Raw genomic sequence first — 20,783 nt, forward strand, 5'->3', positions numbered from 1 at the left:
CCGTCGCAGCACCACCTCTCCCTGGGACCCATAGACTCCAGCGCCTTGCACCCTGGCATCAGGCCACGGGTATGGAGCGGTTCCTCAAGGCCCGGATTTCACTAACCACCGTGTCGGGTGAGGTCTATGCGGAGCGGACTGTGTGCCGCTGGGTGAACCCAGGATCAGACTTCATGGGGTTCCCCAGGGCGAAGACGCATGAAGGGGAGATGGTGGAGGCCCTTAGCTGGGAGGAATACCAGAACCAGCTAGACCAACGGTGGGAGAAGGAGAAGAAAGAGTACCAGGCCCGGCGGGAGGCCCATCACCAGCGGGACCTAGCGGTGAAGGACCGGGCCCGCAAGGACCGCACCACCCACCAGGTCCTGCGCAGGCAAGGCACCGTTGTAACCTTTAGACTCTGTGGGGGTTGTGGCTTCATTAAAGAACCAGACTTGTATGCCGAGGTCTTTGTAAATCGACGAGATGTGGAGTCCCACCTCAGAGAAGGCCACCCAGACCAGGATCTCCACCCGGGAGACATTGTCACCTATACCAGGCACTTCGGGGAGAAGGGCTGGTTCGCGCTGAACGTGCACAAAAAGCAAGACCGTGTAGCACGTCCACCCGAAGCACCAATGAAAGCGTCTCCCGTGGTTGTTGCGCCCCCTCATGGTCAGGCCACGGTTACTACGAAGACCACCATTGCTACCCCAACGTGCACCATCATTAAAACTACGACTTGTACCGTTGCCACTACCACCACCGTTGTGGCTAGAGAGTTGACCGCAGTGATGGCTAGTGTCCAGGCCATCTCAGGATCCCAAACTGTGGGTACCCAGACCCCTGACTGGAGTGGGGGAGCTCCTGGTACAACATCTGGTAGCTGCAGGTATCCGGGCGGGTGGCCTCGCTCATTGCTACCTGTGGAGCTGCGGCCGCCCGAGCAAGAGTAAACTTCGGAGCCATGACACTGTACATAGTTCTTTAAAACTGCTTTTCCTGTTTTTGCTGCTAAAACCCGACCAGGGTTATTCTTAAAGGGATCCCTTTGTTGACCCGGGATCCTGTTATGATCTGGTGGCCTAAGAGCGGCATGAGACGTACTCTGGAGAATGTGGTAACTGTACTGACCGCAGACCCTGGACTTAACACCGCAACTAGAAGTAGCCGTGGGATGTACCTACCAATCCTAGACACCTCATCACAGCCGGAGGACTAATTAACCCTATAGATAGAAAAGGGAAAACTATCTTGCCTCAGAGAAAATTCCCAAAGGAAAGGCAGCCCCCCACAAATATTGACTGTGAGAGGAGAGGAAGGAACATACACAGGCTGAAAACAGAATTTAGCAAAGGAGGCCAATCTAGCTAGATAGAAAAGATAGGACAGAGAACTATGCGGTCAGTATTAAAAATACTAAGAAATGTACACCACAGATAATACAAAAAAACTCCAAATCTAACTAAAGACTTGGAGGGTAAATCTGCCTCTCCAGAGATTCCAGCTCGGCTGCATAAATCCTTACACAGATTAAGCTGGACAAGAAAAAACATGCAATGCACTGAACAATGAGGCCCACAACATGTGGGCAGAAAAACAAGCAGAACTTATCTTGAAGAAATGAACTGCAAGCAGGGGCGACCAGGAAGGAATGTGAATCCTCCAGAAACAATGAACAACTGGCACTCACCAAAGGGTGAGGCCAGACTAAATAGCCCCGTCCGAAGTGGACGCACCTGATGACTGCTGTGAAGGACAAACAGCAGCACTACCACTTATAACCACCGGAGGGAGCCCAAGAGCAGAACCCACAACAGAATTCACAACAGTACCCCCCTTGAGGAGGGGTCACAGAACCCTCACCAGAGCCCCCAGGCCGATCAGGACAAGCCAAATGGAAGGCACGAACCAAATCGCCAGCATGAACATCGGAGGCAACAACCCAAGAATTATCCTCCTGGCCATAACCCTTCCACTTGACAAGATACTGAAGCCTCCGTCTTGAAAAACGAGAATCCAAGATCTTCTCCACCACATACTCTAACTCCCCATCAATCAACACCGGGGCAGGAGGATCAACAGAGGGAACCACGGGCACCACATATTTCCGCAACAAAGATCTATGAAAAACATTATGGATGGAAAAAGAGGCTGGAAGGGCCAAACGAAAAGACACTGGATTGATAATCTCAGAAATCCTATAAGGACCAATAAACCGAGGCTTGAACTTCGGGGAAGAAACCTTCATAGGAACATGACGGGAAGACAACCAGACCAAATCCCGAACCCGAAGCCGGGAACCCACACGCTGACGACGGTTGGCAAAATGCTGAGCCTCCTCCTGAGACAACACCAAAGAGTCCACCCCAGGACAATCAGAAGACTCAACCTGCCCTGAAGAAAAACGAAGATGAAACCCAAAATTACAAAAGAAGGGTGAAACCAAGGTAGCAGATCTAGCCCGATTATTAAGGGCAAACTCGGCCAATGGCAAGAAAGCCACCCAATCATCCTGATCGGCAGACACAAAGCATCTCAAATAAGTCTCCAAAGTCTGGTTAGTTCGCTCGGTTTGACCGTTTGTCTGAGGATGAAATGCGGAAGAAAAAGACAAATCAATGCCCAGCTTAGCACAAAAGGACCGCCAAAACCTAGAAACAAACTGGGAACCTCTATCTGACACAATATTCTCCGGAATGCCATGCAAACGAACCACATGCTGAAAAAACAACGGAACCAACTCAGAAGAGGAAGGCAATTTAGGCAAAGGTACCAAATGAATCATCTTAGAAAACCGGTCACACACCACCCAGATAACAGACATCCTCTGGGAAACAGGAAGATCCGAAATAAAATCCATAGAAATATGCGTCCAAGGCCTCTCAGGGACCGGCAAAGACAAAAGCAACCCACTGGCGTGGGAGCAGCAAGGTTTGGCCCGCGCACAAGTCCCACAGGACTGCACAAAAGAACGCACATCCCATGACAAAGAAGGCCACCAAAAGGACCTACTAACCAAATCTCTGGTACCAAAAATCCCAGGATGGCCAGCCAACACAGAACAGTGAACCTCAGAAATCACTTTACTAGTCCATCTGTCAGGAACAAACAGTTTCCCCGCTGGACAGCGATCAGTTTATTAAGCTTGAAATACCTGAAGAGCCCATCGCAAATCAGGGGAGATAGCGGAAAGAATCACCCCCTCCTTCAGAATACCAACTGGCTCAAGAACCCCAGGGGAATCAGGCAAAAAACTCCTAGAGAGGGCATCAGCCTTAACATTCTTAGAACCCGGAAGATACGAGACAACAAAATCAAAACGAGAGAAAAACAGGGACCATCGAGCCTGTCTAGGATTCAGCCGTTTGGCAGACTCGAGGTAAATCAGATTCTTATGATCGGTCAAGACTACAATACGGTGCTTGGCCCCCTCAAGCCAATGTCGCCACTCCTCAAATGCCCACTTCATAGCCAACAACTCACGATTGCCGACATCATAATTGCGTTCCGCAGGCGAAAACTTTCGAGAAAAAAAGGCACACGGTTTCATCGAGGAACCATCAGAATTCCTCTGAGACAAAACGGCCCCTGCCCCAATCTCAGAAGCGTCAACCTCAACCTGAAAAGGAAGAGAAACATCCGGCTGACGCAACACAGGGGCAGAAGTAAATCGGCGCTTAAGCTCCTGAAAGGCAGAAACAGCTTTAGAGGACCAATTCGTTACATCAGCGCCCTTCCTCGTCAAATCGGTCAGGGGTTAAACCACACTGGAGAAGTTGGCAATGAAACGGCGATAAAAATTAGCAAAGCCCAAAAATTTCTGAAGGCTCTTCACGGATGTGGGCTGGATCCAATCATGAATGGCCTGAACCTTAACCCGATCCATTTCTATAGATGATGGAGAAAAAATGAAGCCCAAAAAAGAAACCTTCTGTACTCCAAAGAGGCACTTAGACCCATTCACAAACAAGGCATTATCACGAAGGACCTGAAATACCATCCTGACTTGTTTCACATGAGACTCCCAATCATCTGAAAAAATCAAAATATCATCCAAATATACAATCATGAATTTATCAAGATAATTCCGAAAAATATCATGCATGAAGGACTGAAACACAGATGGGGCATTAGATAGTCCAAATGGCATCACAAGATATTCAAAATGGCCCTCGGGCGTATTAAATGCAGTTTTCCATTCGTCACCCTGCTTAATACGAACAAGATTATATGCCCCTCGAAGGTCAATCTTAGTAAACCAACTAGCCCCCTTAATCCTGGCAAACAAATCAGAAAGCAAAGGCAAAGGGTATTGGAATTTGACCGTGATCTTATTCAAGAGGCGATAATCAATACAGGGTCTCAAGGAGCCATCCTTCTTGGCAACAAAAAAAAACCTGCTCCCAATGGAGAAGAAGATGGCCGAATATGCCCCTTTTCCAAAGACTCCTTAACATAACTCCGCATGGCGGCATGTTCAGGCACAGACAGGATGAAAAGTCAGCCCTTAGGGAACTTACAGCCTGGAATCAAGTCAATAGCACAATCACAGTCCCTATGCGGTGGAAGGGAACTGGACTTGGGCTCATCGAAAACATCCTGGAAATCTGACAGAAACTCAGGAATTTCAGAAGAGGGGGAGGAGGAAATTGACATCAGAGGAACGTCATCATGAACCCCCTGACAACCCCAACTAGTCACAGACATAGGTTTCCAATCCAACACCGGATTATGTACCTGTAACCATGGAAACCCCAGCACAATAGCATCATGCAAATTATGCAACACCAGGAAACGACAATCTTCCTGAAGGGCTGGCGCCATGCACATGGTTAACTGTGTCCAAAACTGAGGTTTATTTTTAGCCAACGGTGTAGCATCAATGCCCCTCAAAGGGATAGGACTCTGCAAAGTCTGTAAGGGAAAACCACAACGTCTGGCAAATTCTAAGTCCATTAAATTTAAAGCGGCGCCTGAATCCATAAATGCCATGACAGAAAATGATGATAATGAGCAGATCAGGGTCACAGATAACAGAAATTTAGGTTGTACAGTACTGATGGTAACGGAATTAGCGATTCTCTTGGCACGCTTAGGGCAATGAGAAATAACATGAGCAGAATCGCCGCAATAAAAACACAACCCATTCTGATGTCTGAATCCTTGTCGTTCAGCTCTAGACACAATCCTATCACACTGCCTAGGCTCAGGACTCCGCTCGGAAGACAACGCCATAGTGTGCACAACTCTGCACTCACGCAAGCGCCGATCAATTTGAATGGCCAGAGACATAGAATCACTCAGACCTGCAGGCGTGGGGAACCCCACCATAACATCTTTAACAGATTCAGAAAGACCCTTTCTGAAAATTGCCACCAAGGCATCCTCATTCCATTTAGTAAGCACAGACCATTTTCTAAATTTCTGGCAATACGATTCTGCCACTTCTTGACCCTGACACAGGGCCAACAAGGTTTTCTCAGCATGATCCACAGAATTAGGTTCATCATACAATAACCCAAGCGCCTGAAAAAAGGTGTCTACATTAAGCAAGGCCGGATTCCCAGATTCCAGGGAAAATGCCCAATCCTGAGGGTCGCCACGCAACAGAGATATGACAATTTTTACCTGCTGGATGGGATCACCAGAGGAACGGAGCTTCAGAGCAAAAAACAGTTTACAATTATTTTTAAAGCTCAGAAATTTGGACCTGTCCCCAAAAAACAGATCAGGGGTAGGAATTCTAGGCTCCAAAACAGGAGTCTGCACGTAAGATCAGAAATACCCTGTACTCTAGCAGCAAGTTGATCCACACGAGAAGCAAGTCCCTGAACATCCATGTCAGCGCCTAACTCTTGAGCCACCCAGAGGTAAAGAGGGAAAAAAAAACACCACAGAGTACAGAAAAAAAAATGGCTCAGCACTTTCTTTCCCTTCTTTTGAGATGCGGTTAACTCATTGTTGGCCAGTTGTACTGTTATGATCTGGTGGCCTATGAGACGTACTCTGGAGAATGTGGTAACTGTACTGACTGCAGACCCTGGACTTAACACCGCAACTAGAAGTAGCCATGGGATGTACCTACCAATCCTAGACACCTCATCACAGCCGGAGGACTAATTAACCCTATAGATAGAAAAGGGAAAACTATCTTGTCTCAGAGAAAATTCCCAAAGGATAGGCAGCCCCCCACAAATATTGACTGTGAGAGGAGAGGAAGGAACATACACAGGCTGAAAACAGAATTTAGCAAAGGAGGCCAATCTAGCTAGATAGAAAAGATAGGACAGAGAACTATGCAGTCAGTATTAAAAATACTAAGAAATGTCCACCACAGATAATACAAAAAAACTCCAAATCTAACTAAAGACTTGGAGGGCAAATCTGCCTCTCCAGAGATTCCAGCTCGGCTGCATAAATCCTTACACAGATTAAGCTGGACAAGAAAAAACATGCAATGCACTGAACAATGAGGCCCACAACATGTGGGCAGAAAAACAAGCAGAACTTATCTTGAAGAAATGAACTGCAAGCAGGGGCGACCAGGAAGGAATGTGAATCCTCCAGAAACAATGAACAACTGGCACTAACCAAAGGGTGAGGCCAGACTAAATAGCCCCGTCCGAAGTGGACGCACCTGATGACTGCTGTGAAGGACAAACAGCAGCACTACCACTTATAACCACCGGAGAAAGCCCAAGAGCAGAACCCACAACAGAATTCACAACAGGATCACTATTGTTTTATGTTTTTGCACAAGTTTTCCACGTTTATCAAAGACTGCCGAATCATGGACGGTGAATGATTCACAAACTGATGTTGTATATAGTTTGCACCTTCTTAAAGGTGCCCCCTACTGGTTTTACAAAAAGAAGAGCTTTTTGAAGAGACTGTTCCGGATTACAGCGCAGAAGTTCTTGCTTTATCATACTTGTAAATCGATAGTTTGCACTACCTCAAAGAGACTTGAGATGTCCCTCTTAAAGGGAATGTTGATTGTTGCACTTAGCCAAAATATAATGTTGCCTTAAGAAAGTTAAATAGTAATAATGTTACGTAGGAATAGTATGTAGTTGGTTAGATAGTAATAAGAAATGTTTGATGAGGTTCTTTGAAAATTGAGGACCAGAGAAAGTTGAAGACTGAGTTTCAATAAAGTGAACCCGTAGGGGTTAGCGAGTCCTTTGGAAAGCCATAAGAAGATGGCTGGTGAATCTGTACTTAGGAAGAAAAATAAAAGTTAATTTGTACTATAGTGTTTTATAGTATGCCTTTAGTGGGTACCTGCCCTTACGCCCTTAACGGAAGAGTTAAATTATTGTTCAGAATTTGCACTTAGTAAATAGTATGCCCGGCTGGGTAATGATAGTTATTCATAGTTATTTATTTAATAAGTGTTATTTAAAATCTTAAACACCATGTAAATATGTTTCTGTTTGTAATGTTCAAGTGTCCTCACCTCCCATAAAAAGAAGCACTGTTAAAATTTACTTGTTTACAGCATTCTAACATTTTGTATGTCTTTTGCTAACATGTATTGTTGTTCTTCTTTTCCCAGTCCAGGAGTACTGGATTTAACGGGGGGGGGGAGTGCAGCGCCCCAGAGTCCTGGTCGTTGCAGTAACGTCGCTCTGCCACTAAGGGGAGTGATGGTACGTCTGATTGCACTAAAAGAGTTCACCTGAGCAGGTATCACAGTCACACATTACACTTCACACTCCGGCCACCAGGGGGAGCAAAGGGTTCTATGTATTAGGCCACTCCTCACACTCTGGTAAAACTGGGGGTTGGATAGGAAGTTAGAGAGAAGCTGACTGGGTTTTGCCCAGGTAACATCTAGTGAGAGGAGAGCGTTGCTTGGGAAGATTCAGGGGGGTCCCTGTCAGGGGTGGGATCCTGACAGTGGCCTAGCAAAAGGACAGATCGTTACAGAGCCGTGCCTGCACCTCATTGTGGCGGCATCTTAAGAAAGGACACGAAGCGAGGTATATTGTGGAGAAGTGAGAAACGAGATCACAGCACAAAGGCGATAGAACCAGAAGGAGTCGTGCCCCGAGATCGGCAACATCCTTCTGAGGCACGTAGCCAGCGGCCGGAACGCCGAGGAAGTAATAGACTCTATGCATTACTTTGAACTACGGCAGGGCAGTTAACTTTAGGTTGGCTGTCTCACCTTTTATACCTAATGAAGACAACGGAGGCAATTGTGGGAGAGGGGCGTCTCTAGGGTCCCTATAAAATAACTCCAGGCCTACCCCGTCATACGGGTGCATCCTATCCATATCATCTGGCAGACGGAGAGAGAAAGAACAGAAACATACATGACAGTTGTGAGGACTATCCCGTGGTGCTCAGCAGGGAAGTACTACAACACCCAGGCGCTAGTAGGTAGGCTACTGATTTCCACCTGCAAAGGGAACTCTGGATGTGCCTTCGGACCGGCCGGTCTCAGCCAGCCCTGTTAGCAGTGCTCTGGATTGCGCATGCCGAAGCCTTCAGTAAAGAGCAGGGCCACGGACCGGGTCGGGCCACTGACCGGGTCGGGCCACGGACCGGGTCGGGCCACCGTGACATTCCCAGAACCGAGAGACCCGGTACTGAGTACCCCGCTGACCTGCGTTTGGGGGCCGCTCCACTAAGCATCTCTGGGAACTCCTTCAAGATTGTTGGAAGACCATTTCCGGTGACTACCTCTTGAAGCTCATCAAGAGAATGCCAAGAGTGTCCAAAGCTGTCATCAAAGCAAAAGGTGGCTACTTTGAAGAACCTAGACTATAAGACACATTTTCAGTTGTTTCACACTTTTTTGTTAAGTATATAATTCCACATGTGTTAATTCATAATTTTGATGCCTTCAGTGTGAATTTACAATTTTCATAGTTATAAAAATACAGAAAAATCTTAAAATGAGAAGGTGTGTCCAAACTTTTGCTCTGCACTATATATATATATATATATATTTATACTTCATTGGGGTACATAGAAAAAAAAAGCAAATCTTCAGTTGTCTTTTGACATTTAAATTTTACCATGTACATGTGCTGCACAAATAGTGTTAATGGTAATATACATCATAGCAGCTCAGAATGAAAGCTTCACCCACCAAACACACTCTACTCGCGTTTCATGAATGGTTGGTGCATTTGTGAAACTTGTGTCATATCTGGACTGCCATGATTTATTTACTATACCCTAAGGCTGTGTGCCCATGTTTCTTTTTTTTATGCGTTCATGTTGCATTTTTTGCCGCAGTGGAAATGCTTAAAAACCGCATTCCCATGCAATCCTATGGGATTCCGCAGTTGCTGTGCCCATACTGTGGATTTTCCCGCTGCAGAATCGCATAGCGCTAAAATCCGCAGCATGTTCACTATTTCTGCGGAATCGCGGCGATTCCGCCTCCATAGGATTGCATTGAAATGCTCACTTTACGCATGTGGCTATGCCCACCATGTGTAAAGTGAGCGCTTCATGTGCGGATGGTACCCAGGGTCTGGAGGAGAGGAGACTCTCCTCAGGCCCTGGGATCCATATTCATGTGAAAAAAACAGAATTAAAATAAAAAATAGGGGTATACTTACCTTCTGATGGCCCCCGGAGTCCTCCCGGCTCTCAGCGGTGCATGCGGCGGCCTCCGTTCCCTGAGATGCATTGCGCGAATCACCTGGGATGACGTGCCAAACGGTCCTTCGTGCAAAGCATCCCTGGGAACAGAACGTATCAGGAGCGCCGTGAGAAGATCGGGGGCCGTCGGAAGGTGAGAATAACCATATTTTTTATTTTTTTTAATTATTTTTAACATTCTTTCTTTTACTATTGATGCTGCATAGGCAGCATCACTAGTAAAAAGTTGGTCACACTTTTCAAGCACTATGTCCCTACCTTTGATGTGGGCTCTGGTGCTGAGCCCACTTCTTTCCCGGCACATGTCAGCTGTTTTGAACAGCTGACAAGTGCCCCTAACAGCCACGGGTGGAATCGCGATCCACCCACGGCTGTTAATCCGTTAAGTGCTGCTCTCAATCTCTGCCAGCAGCATTTAATGTGGTCGCGCCGGAAGCTCATCACCAATCTTGCCCATTGGTAACCCAGTCACATGATCGTGAGTCACTGATCGGTCGGCATAACAATCAGAGGTCTTCAGCAGACCTCTATGGTTGTCATAGCTAGATTGCTATGAGCGCCGCCCGGTGATCAGCGCTCATAGCAAGTGAGCATTTCCGCTGCACATACATCTGATCATCGCCTGTGTGTAACAGTCGCGATCAGGTTATCGCAGCTTCTAGTCTCCCATGGAGATTATTGAAGCAAGTGAAAAGTATATATAAAAATATATAAAAGTCCAAATCGCCCCCCATTCAAAATAAAACAATTAAAAGAGATATATATATATATATACATATATATATATATATATATATATATATATATATATATATATATATATATATATATATATATATATACACACACACACATACATACATACATACATACACACACATATTTGGTTTTACTGCATTCAGAATTGCCCGATCTATCAAGCTATAAAAAGAATTAATCCGATCTGTAAATGGTGTAGCGGAAAAAAGTTAAAATGCCAGAATTATGTTTTTTTGTCTCTGCAAAATTGCATTAAAATGCAATAATGGGTGATCAAAAGATCATATCCACACCAAAATGGTATTATTAAAAATGGCAGCTCAGCACACAAACATTAAGCTCTCCATAAATCGTGGAAAATGGAGATGCTACGGGTCACTGAAAATGCCGCAATTTTTTTTTTAAACAAGCTCCACCACAGCTGTCTTCCATGGGTGTCCAGGCCTTTTGAGTCCCCAAGCTCACCAGTGCCTTTTTTTTTTTTTTTTTTTACAGAATGTACCACACTGTTGGTTTGGCCACTCCTAACATTCCTGCTATCTCACTGATAGATTTTATTCTTGTTTTCAACCTATTGATGGTCTCACTCTCTTTCACTACCATTGAGAGCTCCATTGCCTACCTTTGCCTATCCATAGTCCCCGCCTTGACTTTAAGCTTAGTTTAAATAATGATTTTGAGAAGACAGACCTTTAAAAGGACTCTCACCATGAAGGCCCTGAACCACTGTAATGCAGATATCAATTTATCCATTACCTCTTAATTTACTTTTACTCAACAACAGTAATGCTGCAAATAGTCTGGGCTATGTATGGTGCCAAAGCATCTAGCAGTCTGCTGCATGCTCTCTAAGTGTAGGATTCTGGGAGATGCCCTATAATGCAGCGCAAAGACTGTAGATGGGCATGTTGCATTACTGTATACGAGTAAAAGTGAGCTCAGAGATAATAATAACCGTTCACATAAAGTCTGCTCAGCTTCTTTTACTCCGTAACGCGCTGCCTGAAGATCAGACTACATGTTTATTGTGAAAGATTCCCTCTAAGCTTTATGTTCTGTACTGACATAAAACTTGGACTGGACAATTGGAATTTTACGAAATCCAAACATTTAATATGAATTTCTTGTAGATTTCCTTTTACATGCTAGGACATTTTAGAAATAATTAATTTAAATGCTAATACAGTAACTGAGGTCTGTTTCTTTTAAAAATTGTTTTTATGATGCTCTAATGATTTGTCCACAATGTATTGTATAAACTGAGGACTATCAACTTCAATATTGGCTGGGACCAGTATAATAAAATTGTTGGAAGAAAATATTCTTGCTTCTACAACTGAGTCAGTGTTTGGGCTGAATGACACCTGAAAAATAGAAAAGACAAAAGCACTTCTGAATGTCATCAGATTTCCCAACAACTAATTACATAGCAAAGATCATAGGGGGACAAAAATAGGCTAATGGAGTAATATAAGAGTAGACTTTTTTTTGTTAAACGAGCAATTCCTAATACTCAGATGCTCTTTTTGAGTAACGAGTAGAAATCCAAGCATTTTTCTGGTGGACCCTCAAGGAAGTCGGGGGTCAGTAAAAATGTTGAAATGGATGGAAAAAGTGCTGAATGGAAGGAGAACAGCATGGGTAATACCCCTGGTAGCATATCTGACTCCAAGATCACTGCTGAGAACAATAGTGTTACACTTTTACTCCACTTTAAGAACGGACAATAAAACATTCAAAATCAAAGATAAAATGGAGCTTACAGGAAAAATGTTAAGACACATTCTTTCCTGTATAATGACTTGTACATGAGGCAAAATTTAAAAAGGATCTAAAAAATAATAATATATGTAAACCGAAATTGAAATTTTTATTAAAATATTGGAAATTTCAGTGTAATTTATGAAGGAAGCAAGAACTGCCAAAAATTTGATCAAAGAAACACCCTGTATTAGACATAAAGGAGGGGCTCACACACATTCTGTTCAAATTGTCATGTAGTGGTACTGCTAGACTCAGAAAGGCTATGAACTAAGTGGAAAGTATGCCAAAAATTACATGCAGGGTCATCCACACACCTTTGAAGGGACCAGCTGCAGTGCCTCATTTAAATATTGTGAATATATTGCAGTTGTATTACTAATGAACTCATAAAAGCTCTGCACACAGTGCAAAGCCTGCCAAAAATTGCAAACAGGGTCATCCATGCTGCATTTAGTTGAATCTGAGTAGAAAGTATCACCCTGTACACTTTGGAATTCATCCGTCTGCTTCTGTCTTCAGTCACATCATCAATAAATGCTAGTGACAGTGCCATTGGAAGCTATGCATGCCCATGACATCACACTGCTTCCATCATGTGTTACAGAGGATGTGGGGTGCTTTGGATCATGAGTGATTCAAGCTTTCTCCATACTTTCTTCTTCCCATTACTCTGGTACAGGTTGATCTCACAGCAATGCCACCATCAAAATGACTACGGCATTACAGTGACTGGCAGGCAATCCCTGATTGTTTATTGGCCGTGTAACAGGGCCCAAACATGTTGGGCGGGGATTTGAGCATTCAATCTGAGCACCAGCCAATGCTCGACGAGTGACGAGCATATCCGAACACCCACATACTTGAGTGATATCTGAGGAACATTAACCACATTCGCTCATCACTATCCATAACTAAATTAACAAGTGCAATAGTTTTATAATAGGCAGTTTTTACTTTATTTTGCTTTGGCTAATACTTAGATTAATACATCTATTGCTCATTGTTAGCCTAACTGGATAAGTGGACAATTAAGACCAAGGCCCCAGTTTATTATTTGCGCGTTTTTTTAAAGTCACTTTTTTTTGTTTTGTGTTATTTGTTGCCGTTTCTTCACTAAATTCTACAAAATGGAAACAGGCTGCTTCATGAATTTTCTGCAAAATCAAAGATTCTCCTTTTTTGTCATTTACATCTTTTGTACCATTACGGAGCAAAAAGTTGCATGATCCTTTAAGATGTCGCAAGTTAAATTTGAACTGTGCAAAAATAAAATTAGACATACCAGTACTTCATACTCCAGTAGGGTACTGGAGTATAATTGCACTAAAATACTGTGACCTTTTGAAAATGCTGAATTAGACTAAAACATTTCAAAAAGGAGAAACCAAACCCATATTGTCAATTTACAAGAAAAAACTAGACTAAACCAAGTGAAGTTAACTTTCAAATAGCACAAAATTAAACAATTTAATTGTTATAATAAATAACTAAATGTTCAGCTTAAAAAAGCAAAAAATTAAATAATGAATAAAGACCTAACTTAAAAGTCTGAAAAAAAACAATTTTTACTGAAGAAAAAAGGTGCAAAGATAATGATCAATTAATTCCTATATAGGGATGAGCAAACGTGCTCGGTGAAACTCTGCTATCACTCGATTAATGGGCCTTTCTTGATTAGTGATGAGCGAATATACTCGTTACTCGAGATTTCCTGAGCACGCTCGGGGGTCCTCCGAGTATTTTTTAGTGCTCAGAGATTTAGTTTTTCTTGCCGCAGCTGAATGATTTACATCTCTTAGCCTGCATAAGTACATGTGGGGCTTGCCTGGTTGCTAGGGAACCCCCACATGTACTTATGCTGGCTAACAGATGTAAATCCCAAGGTGTGCACATACCCTTATCAGTATTATATTCCTCCCCAATAGACTATTCCATGGTCTGAAGTACACTTCCTTGGTATATAATCCTTAAAAGTGCATCGCCTTTATATGTCTAGGAGTACCAATACATGCCAATTTGAACAGAATGTGTATGAGGCCCTCCTTTATGTCTAATTCAGGGAGTCATCAATTTCAACATTTACATTGCTCCCCAGATCTCTTTTTAGGGTCTGCGGGAAAAAAGCTCGACTTTCCCATTGACTCCAATTATACCCGTTACTGGAAACAAGCATCCGAGCATAAAGAATTACTCGGTTCAAGCAACAAGCACCCGAGCATTTTAGTGCTCGCTCATCACTATTTCCATCTCTTTACAAAAAAGATTACCTTTGATTTTGAACAAAACGCATCAATCCACATGTGTTATTTTGAAGAATTTGGTGCAAAAATCAGCACCGTCACCGTCTAATGTTTCCTCTCCCATCATTCCCCCTCTATGTCTGAACTCTTTGATTTCTCAGCGCAGAGGGTGCAATGATGTTACTACTCTGTGCCGAGCAGTTCAGAGGGTCAGAAGACCAGAGGCTGCAGACCAGAGTAGTGGGGGAAGAGGTGAGTATTTATTTTTTATGCATGGAGCATTATATGGAGCCCATTATAGTGTATGGAGCACTGTGTGGGGCCCATAATACTGTATGGAGGACTACATGGTGCCCATAATACAGTATGGAGGACTATGAGGGGTCCATTATACTGAATGAAGCACTATATGGGGCCCATTATTGTGTATGGAGAGCTATATGGGGCCCATTATTCTGTATGGAGGACTATGTGGTGCCCATATTACTGTATGGAAGACTATGTAGTGCCCATAATACTGTATGGAGGACGATGTGGTACCCATAATACTGTATGAGCGAGTATGTGGTGCCCATAATACTGTATAGAGGACTATGTGGTGCCATAATACTGTATGGATGACTAGGTGGTGTCCATAATACTGTATGGAGGACTATTTGATGCCCATAATAATGTATGGATAACTATGTGGTGCCCATTCTATTGTATGGAAGACTATGTGGTAACCATAATACTGTATGGAGGACTATGCGATGCCTATATTTCTGTATGGAAGACTATGTAGCGTCCATAATACTGTATGGAGGACTATGTGGTATCCATAATACTGTATGGATGACTGTGTGGTGCCCATAATACTGTATGCAGGACTATGTGGTGCCCATAATACTGTATGGAAGACTGTGATGTCCATAATACTGTATGGAGGACTATGTGGTATCCATAATACTGTATGGATGACTGTGTGGTGTCCATAATACTGTATGCAGGACTATGCGATGCCCATATTTCTGTATGGAAGACTATGTGGTATCCATAATACTGTATGGATGACTGTGTGGTGCCCATAATACTGTATGCAGGACTATGTGGTGCCCATAATACTGTATGGAAGACTATGTGATGTCCATAATACTGTATGGAGTACTGTGTGGTGCTTATAATACTGTATGGAGAACTATGTGGTGCCCATTCTACTGTATGGAAGACTGTGGTAACCATAATACTGTATGGAGGACTATGCGATGCCCATACTACTGTATGGTGGACTATGTGGTGCCCAAAATACTGTATGGTGGACTATGTGATGCCCATAATAATGTATGGATAACTATGTGGTGCCCATTCTATTGTATGGAAGACTATGTGGTAGCCATAATACTGTATGGAGGACTATGCGATGCCTATATTTCTGTATGGAAGACTATGTAGTGTCCATAATACTGTATAGAGGACTATGTGGTATCCATAATACTGTATGGATGACTGTGTGGTGCCCATAATACTGTATGGAGGACTATGTGGTATCCATAATACTGTATGGATGACTGTGTGGTGTCCATAATACTGTATGCAGGACTATGCGATGCCCATATTTCTGTATGGAAGACTATGTGGTATCCATAATACTGTATGGATGACTGTGTGGTGCCCATAATACTGTATGCAGGACTATGTGGTGCCCATAATACTGTATGGAGTACTGTGTGGTGCTTATAATACTGTATGGAGAACTATGTGGTGCCCATTCTACTGTATGGAAGACTGTGGTAACCATAATACTGTATGGAGGACTATGCGATGCCCATACTACTGTATGGTGGACTATGTGGTGCCCAAAATACTGTATGGTGGACTATGTGATGCCCATAATAATGTATGGATAACTATGTGGTGCCCATTCTATTGTATGGAAGACTATGTGGTAGCCATAATACTGTATGGAGGACTATGCGATGCCTATATTTCTGTATGGAAGACTATGTAGTGTCCATAATACTGTATAGAGGACTATGTGGTATCCATAATACTGTATGGATGACTGTGTGGTGCCCATAATACTGTATGCAGGACTATGTGGTGCCCATAATACTGTATGGAAGACTATGTGATGTCCATAATACTGTGTGGAGGACTGTGTGGTGCTCATAATACTGTATGGAGAACTATGTGGTGCTTATTCTACTGTATGGAAGACTATGTGGTAACCATAATACTGTATGGAGGACTATGCGATGCCCATACTACTGTATGGTGGACTATGTGGTGCCCAAAATACTGTATGGTGGACTATGTAGTGCCCATAATACTGTATAGAGGACTATGTGGTGCACATAATGCTGTATGGAGGACTATGTGGTGCCCATAATACTGTATGGAGGATTATATAGGAGGAAAATCACTTTGTAAGGGCTGCAAAGTTGTGAGATATGCACTTCTGTAATTAATAGTAAGTGGTTTTTTTGTTGGGGGGGGGGCAAATAAAACTTCTGCTATTGGTCCCCATGATTTCTATGTATGCACCGTTCTATGTTATTGCTATATTCTCATTTATCAAAAAGTGAAAAAACGGCACCAAACTGTTGACTGTGGTCTGAATCAGTCCGTAATATGAAGCATACCATATAAATGATGAGCTAGGTGGTGCATGAAAGTGTATTGAAGACCACAAACATGTTTTTTCTGGACCCGCAGAAGCGCTGGGATAGGCGCGAAACGGCTCTTGTCCTCCTTCACTTCCCTGCGACCCCCTGCATGTTAAAGGATTGTCCCGCCACATGGAATAAAGGACATTAACCTTTTTTAAGAAGCAATGGTGAGTGTTGTTTCTTTTTCCAATATTGAATATTTTTTATTTATGCTTATATTTTTGCATGCTTAACAGTACCTTTTCTATATTGAAGACGCTGTCTGTGTCAGAAGTTCTGTTAGTTTGTTCGGTGACCCATCCAAACTGTTTTTTCATTTGATTTGCAAGGTTAAACGATTCTTCAGTGTGCTGCTGGACAATCTGTGTAACATCATCATATTGCTGTCTGGATACATTCACCAACTTCAAGGCTGCTTCAGACTTCAAATGCAGCTCTATCACATCAGGGCAGTCTTGAAGGTATCCAAGGTAGCACAGGTCAGGTGAGAGGAAAGATTTGTTAGTAGCTAGAAATATTTCTTAACACCTCTAGTACCTACTCTTACTGTAGCTCCATAGGTCTTACTCCTTTCAAGACCTGGCGATTTTTCTTTTTCTGTGCTTTCGTTTTTTCCACCCTTTTTTCATGAGCCATAACTTTTTTTTTCCCATAAATAGAGCTGTGTGGGGGCTTGTTTTTTTTGGGGGGAACAACTTGTCATTTCTAATTACACCATTTTCTTTTCAATGTAATGTACTAAAAACAAATGGGACAAATTCCAAGTGGTGAAAAAAAAACACAATTCCATAATTATTTTTGGGGTTTTGTTTTACGGTGTTAATATGCCGCAGAAATTACCTGACAATAAGATTCTCCAGGTCAGTATGATTACAGCAATATCAAACTTTTAAAGGGGTTGTCCTCTACTCTGACAACCCCTTCTCAGTCTGAATGATTGCTTCTTTAAAATTAAAGCACTGTCCGCACTCGCATTCCCGGGGATCACATGAGGTTGTTACGAGATGTGACCTCTGGGACCAATCAGCACTGGCCTCAGTGTACCCGCCTTCAGACGTATAAGTAATCAAGAGGGAGTGATAACTTCAGCCGGCTGCTCACTTCCTGTTGATTACTTGCGTCCAAAGGCAGGGACAGTGACGCCAGCGCTGATTGGTCACAGGGCTCACATGACATAATTTCACCTGAGCCACGGCAACATGAGTGTCGTTAGTCTATATATATACAGTATATATATATATATATATATATATATATATATATAATCGTCTAAGGGGCACTTCCGCCTGTTTGTCTGTCTGTCATGGAAATCCCACATCGCTGATTGGTGCCCACAGTGCTATATAGTACTTGGGCTGTGTTATATACTGCGAGGCTGCTATATATTATGTGGGCAGTGTTATATACTGTGTGGCCTGTGTTCTATACTGCGTGGGCAGTGTTATATACCACGTGGGCAATTTTATATACTGCGTGGGCAATGGTAAATACTACGCGGGCTGTGTTATATACTGCATGGATGCTATATATTGCGTGGGCAGTGTTATATACTACGTGGGCAGTGTTATATACTACGTGGGCAGTGTTATATACTATGTGGGCAGTGTTATATACTATGTGCGCAGTGTTATATACTATGTGCGCAGTGTTATATACTACATGGCCTGTGTTATATACTACATGGGCAGTGTTATATACTACATGCGCAGTGTTATATACTACATGCACAGTGTTATATACTACGTGGGCAGTGTTATATACTACGTGCGCAGTGTTATATACTACGTGGGCAGTGTTATATACTACGTGCGCAGTGTTATATACTACGTGCGCAGTGTTATATACTATGTGCGCAGTGTTATATACTACGTGCGCAGTGGTATATACTACGTGGGCAGTGGTATATACTATGTGGGCTGTGTTATATACTACGTGGGCTGTTTTATATACTACGTGGGCAGTGTTATATACTACGTGCACAGTGTTATATACTACGTGGGCTGTTATATGCTGCGTGGATGCTATATATTGCGTGGGCTGTGTTATATACTACGTGGCAGTGTTATATACTACTTGGGCTGTGTTATATACTACGTGGGCTGTGTTATATACTACGTGGGCAGTGTTATATACTACGTGCGCAGTGTTATATACTACGTGCGCAGTGTTATATACTGCATGGATGCTATATATTGCGTGGGCTGTGTTATATACTACGTGGGCAGTGTTATATACTACGTGGGCAGTGTTATATACTACGTGCGCAGTGTTATATACTATGTGGGCAGTGTTATATACTACGTGGGCAGTGTTATATACTACATGGGCAGTGTTATATACTACGTGGGCAGTGTTATATACTACGTGGGCTGTGTTATATACTACGTGGCTGTTATATACTACGTGGCTCCTATATACTACATGGCTGTGCTATGTACTACGTGGCTGTCTGTGTTACGTGGCCTCTGCTATATGCTATGTGACTGCTATATATATATACATACATGCATATTCTAGGATACCCGATTGCATTAGAATCGGGCCACCATCTACATAGTATAAAATAAATGTTTTTATTTTAAAGGGAGCAAACATTCAGATTGGGAAGGGGTTTTACTAGTGGTGGACAACCTCTAAGGTTTTTCTTTGTATTTTATTGGTGAAAAATATTTTTTTTTGCTTTGTATAAAACATTTGTCACCATTCCAAGACCTGTAATTTTTTTTTTATTTATTTTTTTTGTGAGGGCTTGTTTTTTGTACAGTGAGTTGTAGCTTTTATTAATATCATTTTCAGGTAAATACAATATGTTGATTGCTTTTTATTGCATTTAATTGGAGGGAGTGTAGCAACCGAAAAATTGAAGTTTTTGGGTTTCATTTTTTTTTCCTCTCAGCATTTACCATAGTGTTTAAATAAATTTCTATGTTGATTGATTAGAGTTTTATAGACGTCATGATATTTTTTAAAAAATTATAATTTCTTTATTTTCGAAGGGTTTAAATTTTTTATTTTATATTTTTCCAACTTTTTTATTTTTTTTAGTCCTGTTAGGGGACTTAAATCTTTGATTTTTTGATCGCTTATACTACAGTGGATATAAAAAGTCTAAACACCCGTGTTAAAATGCCAAGTTTTTGTCATGTAAAAAAAATAATACCAAGAGGAATCTTTTTGGTAGTTTTATCACCTTTAAAGAGGACCTTTCACCAAATTTTTCATGCTGAAGTGGACACATATTATGAAAGGCACTACAGAGCAAAATAAACATTTTGTTTTTTTATTTTGCCCCTCATTTGCGGAGTCATTAACAATCAAAGTAGATGGCCCCTAAACAGTTAATTTTAGTTGAAGAGGGCATATCCAGAGAGATTTCACTGCGGGTGTGTAATTTTTCCTCATTCTAAAGCCTCATTCAGATATTAGTTTATTTTTTATGTATGAGAAAAACAAACTGAGTTTCTCCAGTGATTAACATCAGAGTTTTATCAGATTTTCCTCAAAGTGTCATTTGAGTTTCAGCAGAGTTTGGTTAGATTTTCATCAATTTTTTTACTAATAAAAAAAAGTTTTTTTCACCTTGTCCTATCTGTTAGTGAAAATGGACAGCACACAAATGTCATCTAAGTGCTGTTTTTTCACAGATACATAGATCTTACTTGCCAAGTATGATCCAAAATTCGGATCAATGTCAGACATGTCTCTGCAATTTTGGATGGACCATTCTGTCACCAAAAATTCAAGGACATGTGGACAGCCCCATAGA

General features: G+C 42.4%; 1 protein-coding gene across 2 annotated transcripts in view; it reads right to left on the minus strand.

The window, feature by feature from the left end:
- Positions 1-11,343: 11,343 nt before the first annotated feature.
- The window catches only part of CLUL1 (clusterin like 1), a 68,533-nt gene continuing 59,093 nt past the window's right edge, over positions 11,344-20,783 (minus strand). For both annotated transcript variants that reach the window (XM_077267697.1, XM_077267696.1), the window contains 2 exons: positions 17,257-17,471; positions 11,344-11,729 (listed from right to left, as the gene is read on the minus strand). In XM_077267697.1, the coding sequence (XP_077123812.1) occupies positions 11,571-11,729; positions 17,257-17,471 (374 nt within the window). In that variant the 3' untranslated portion in view covers positions 11,344-11,570. The remainder of the gene's footprint in view (positions 11,730-17,256; positions 17,472-20,783) is intronic.

Source organism: Ranitomeya variabilis, chromosome 6 (assembly GCF_051348905.1).
Source record: "Ranitomeya variabilis isolate aRanVar5 chromosome 6, aRanVar5.hap1, whole genome shotgun sequence".
NCBI classification, from domain to species: Eukaryota; Metazoa; Chordata; class Amphibia; order Anura; family Dendrobatidae; genus Ranitomeya; species Ranitomeya variabilis.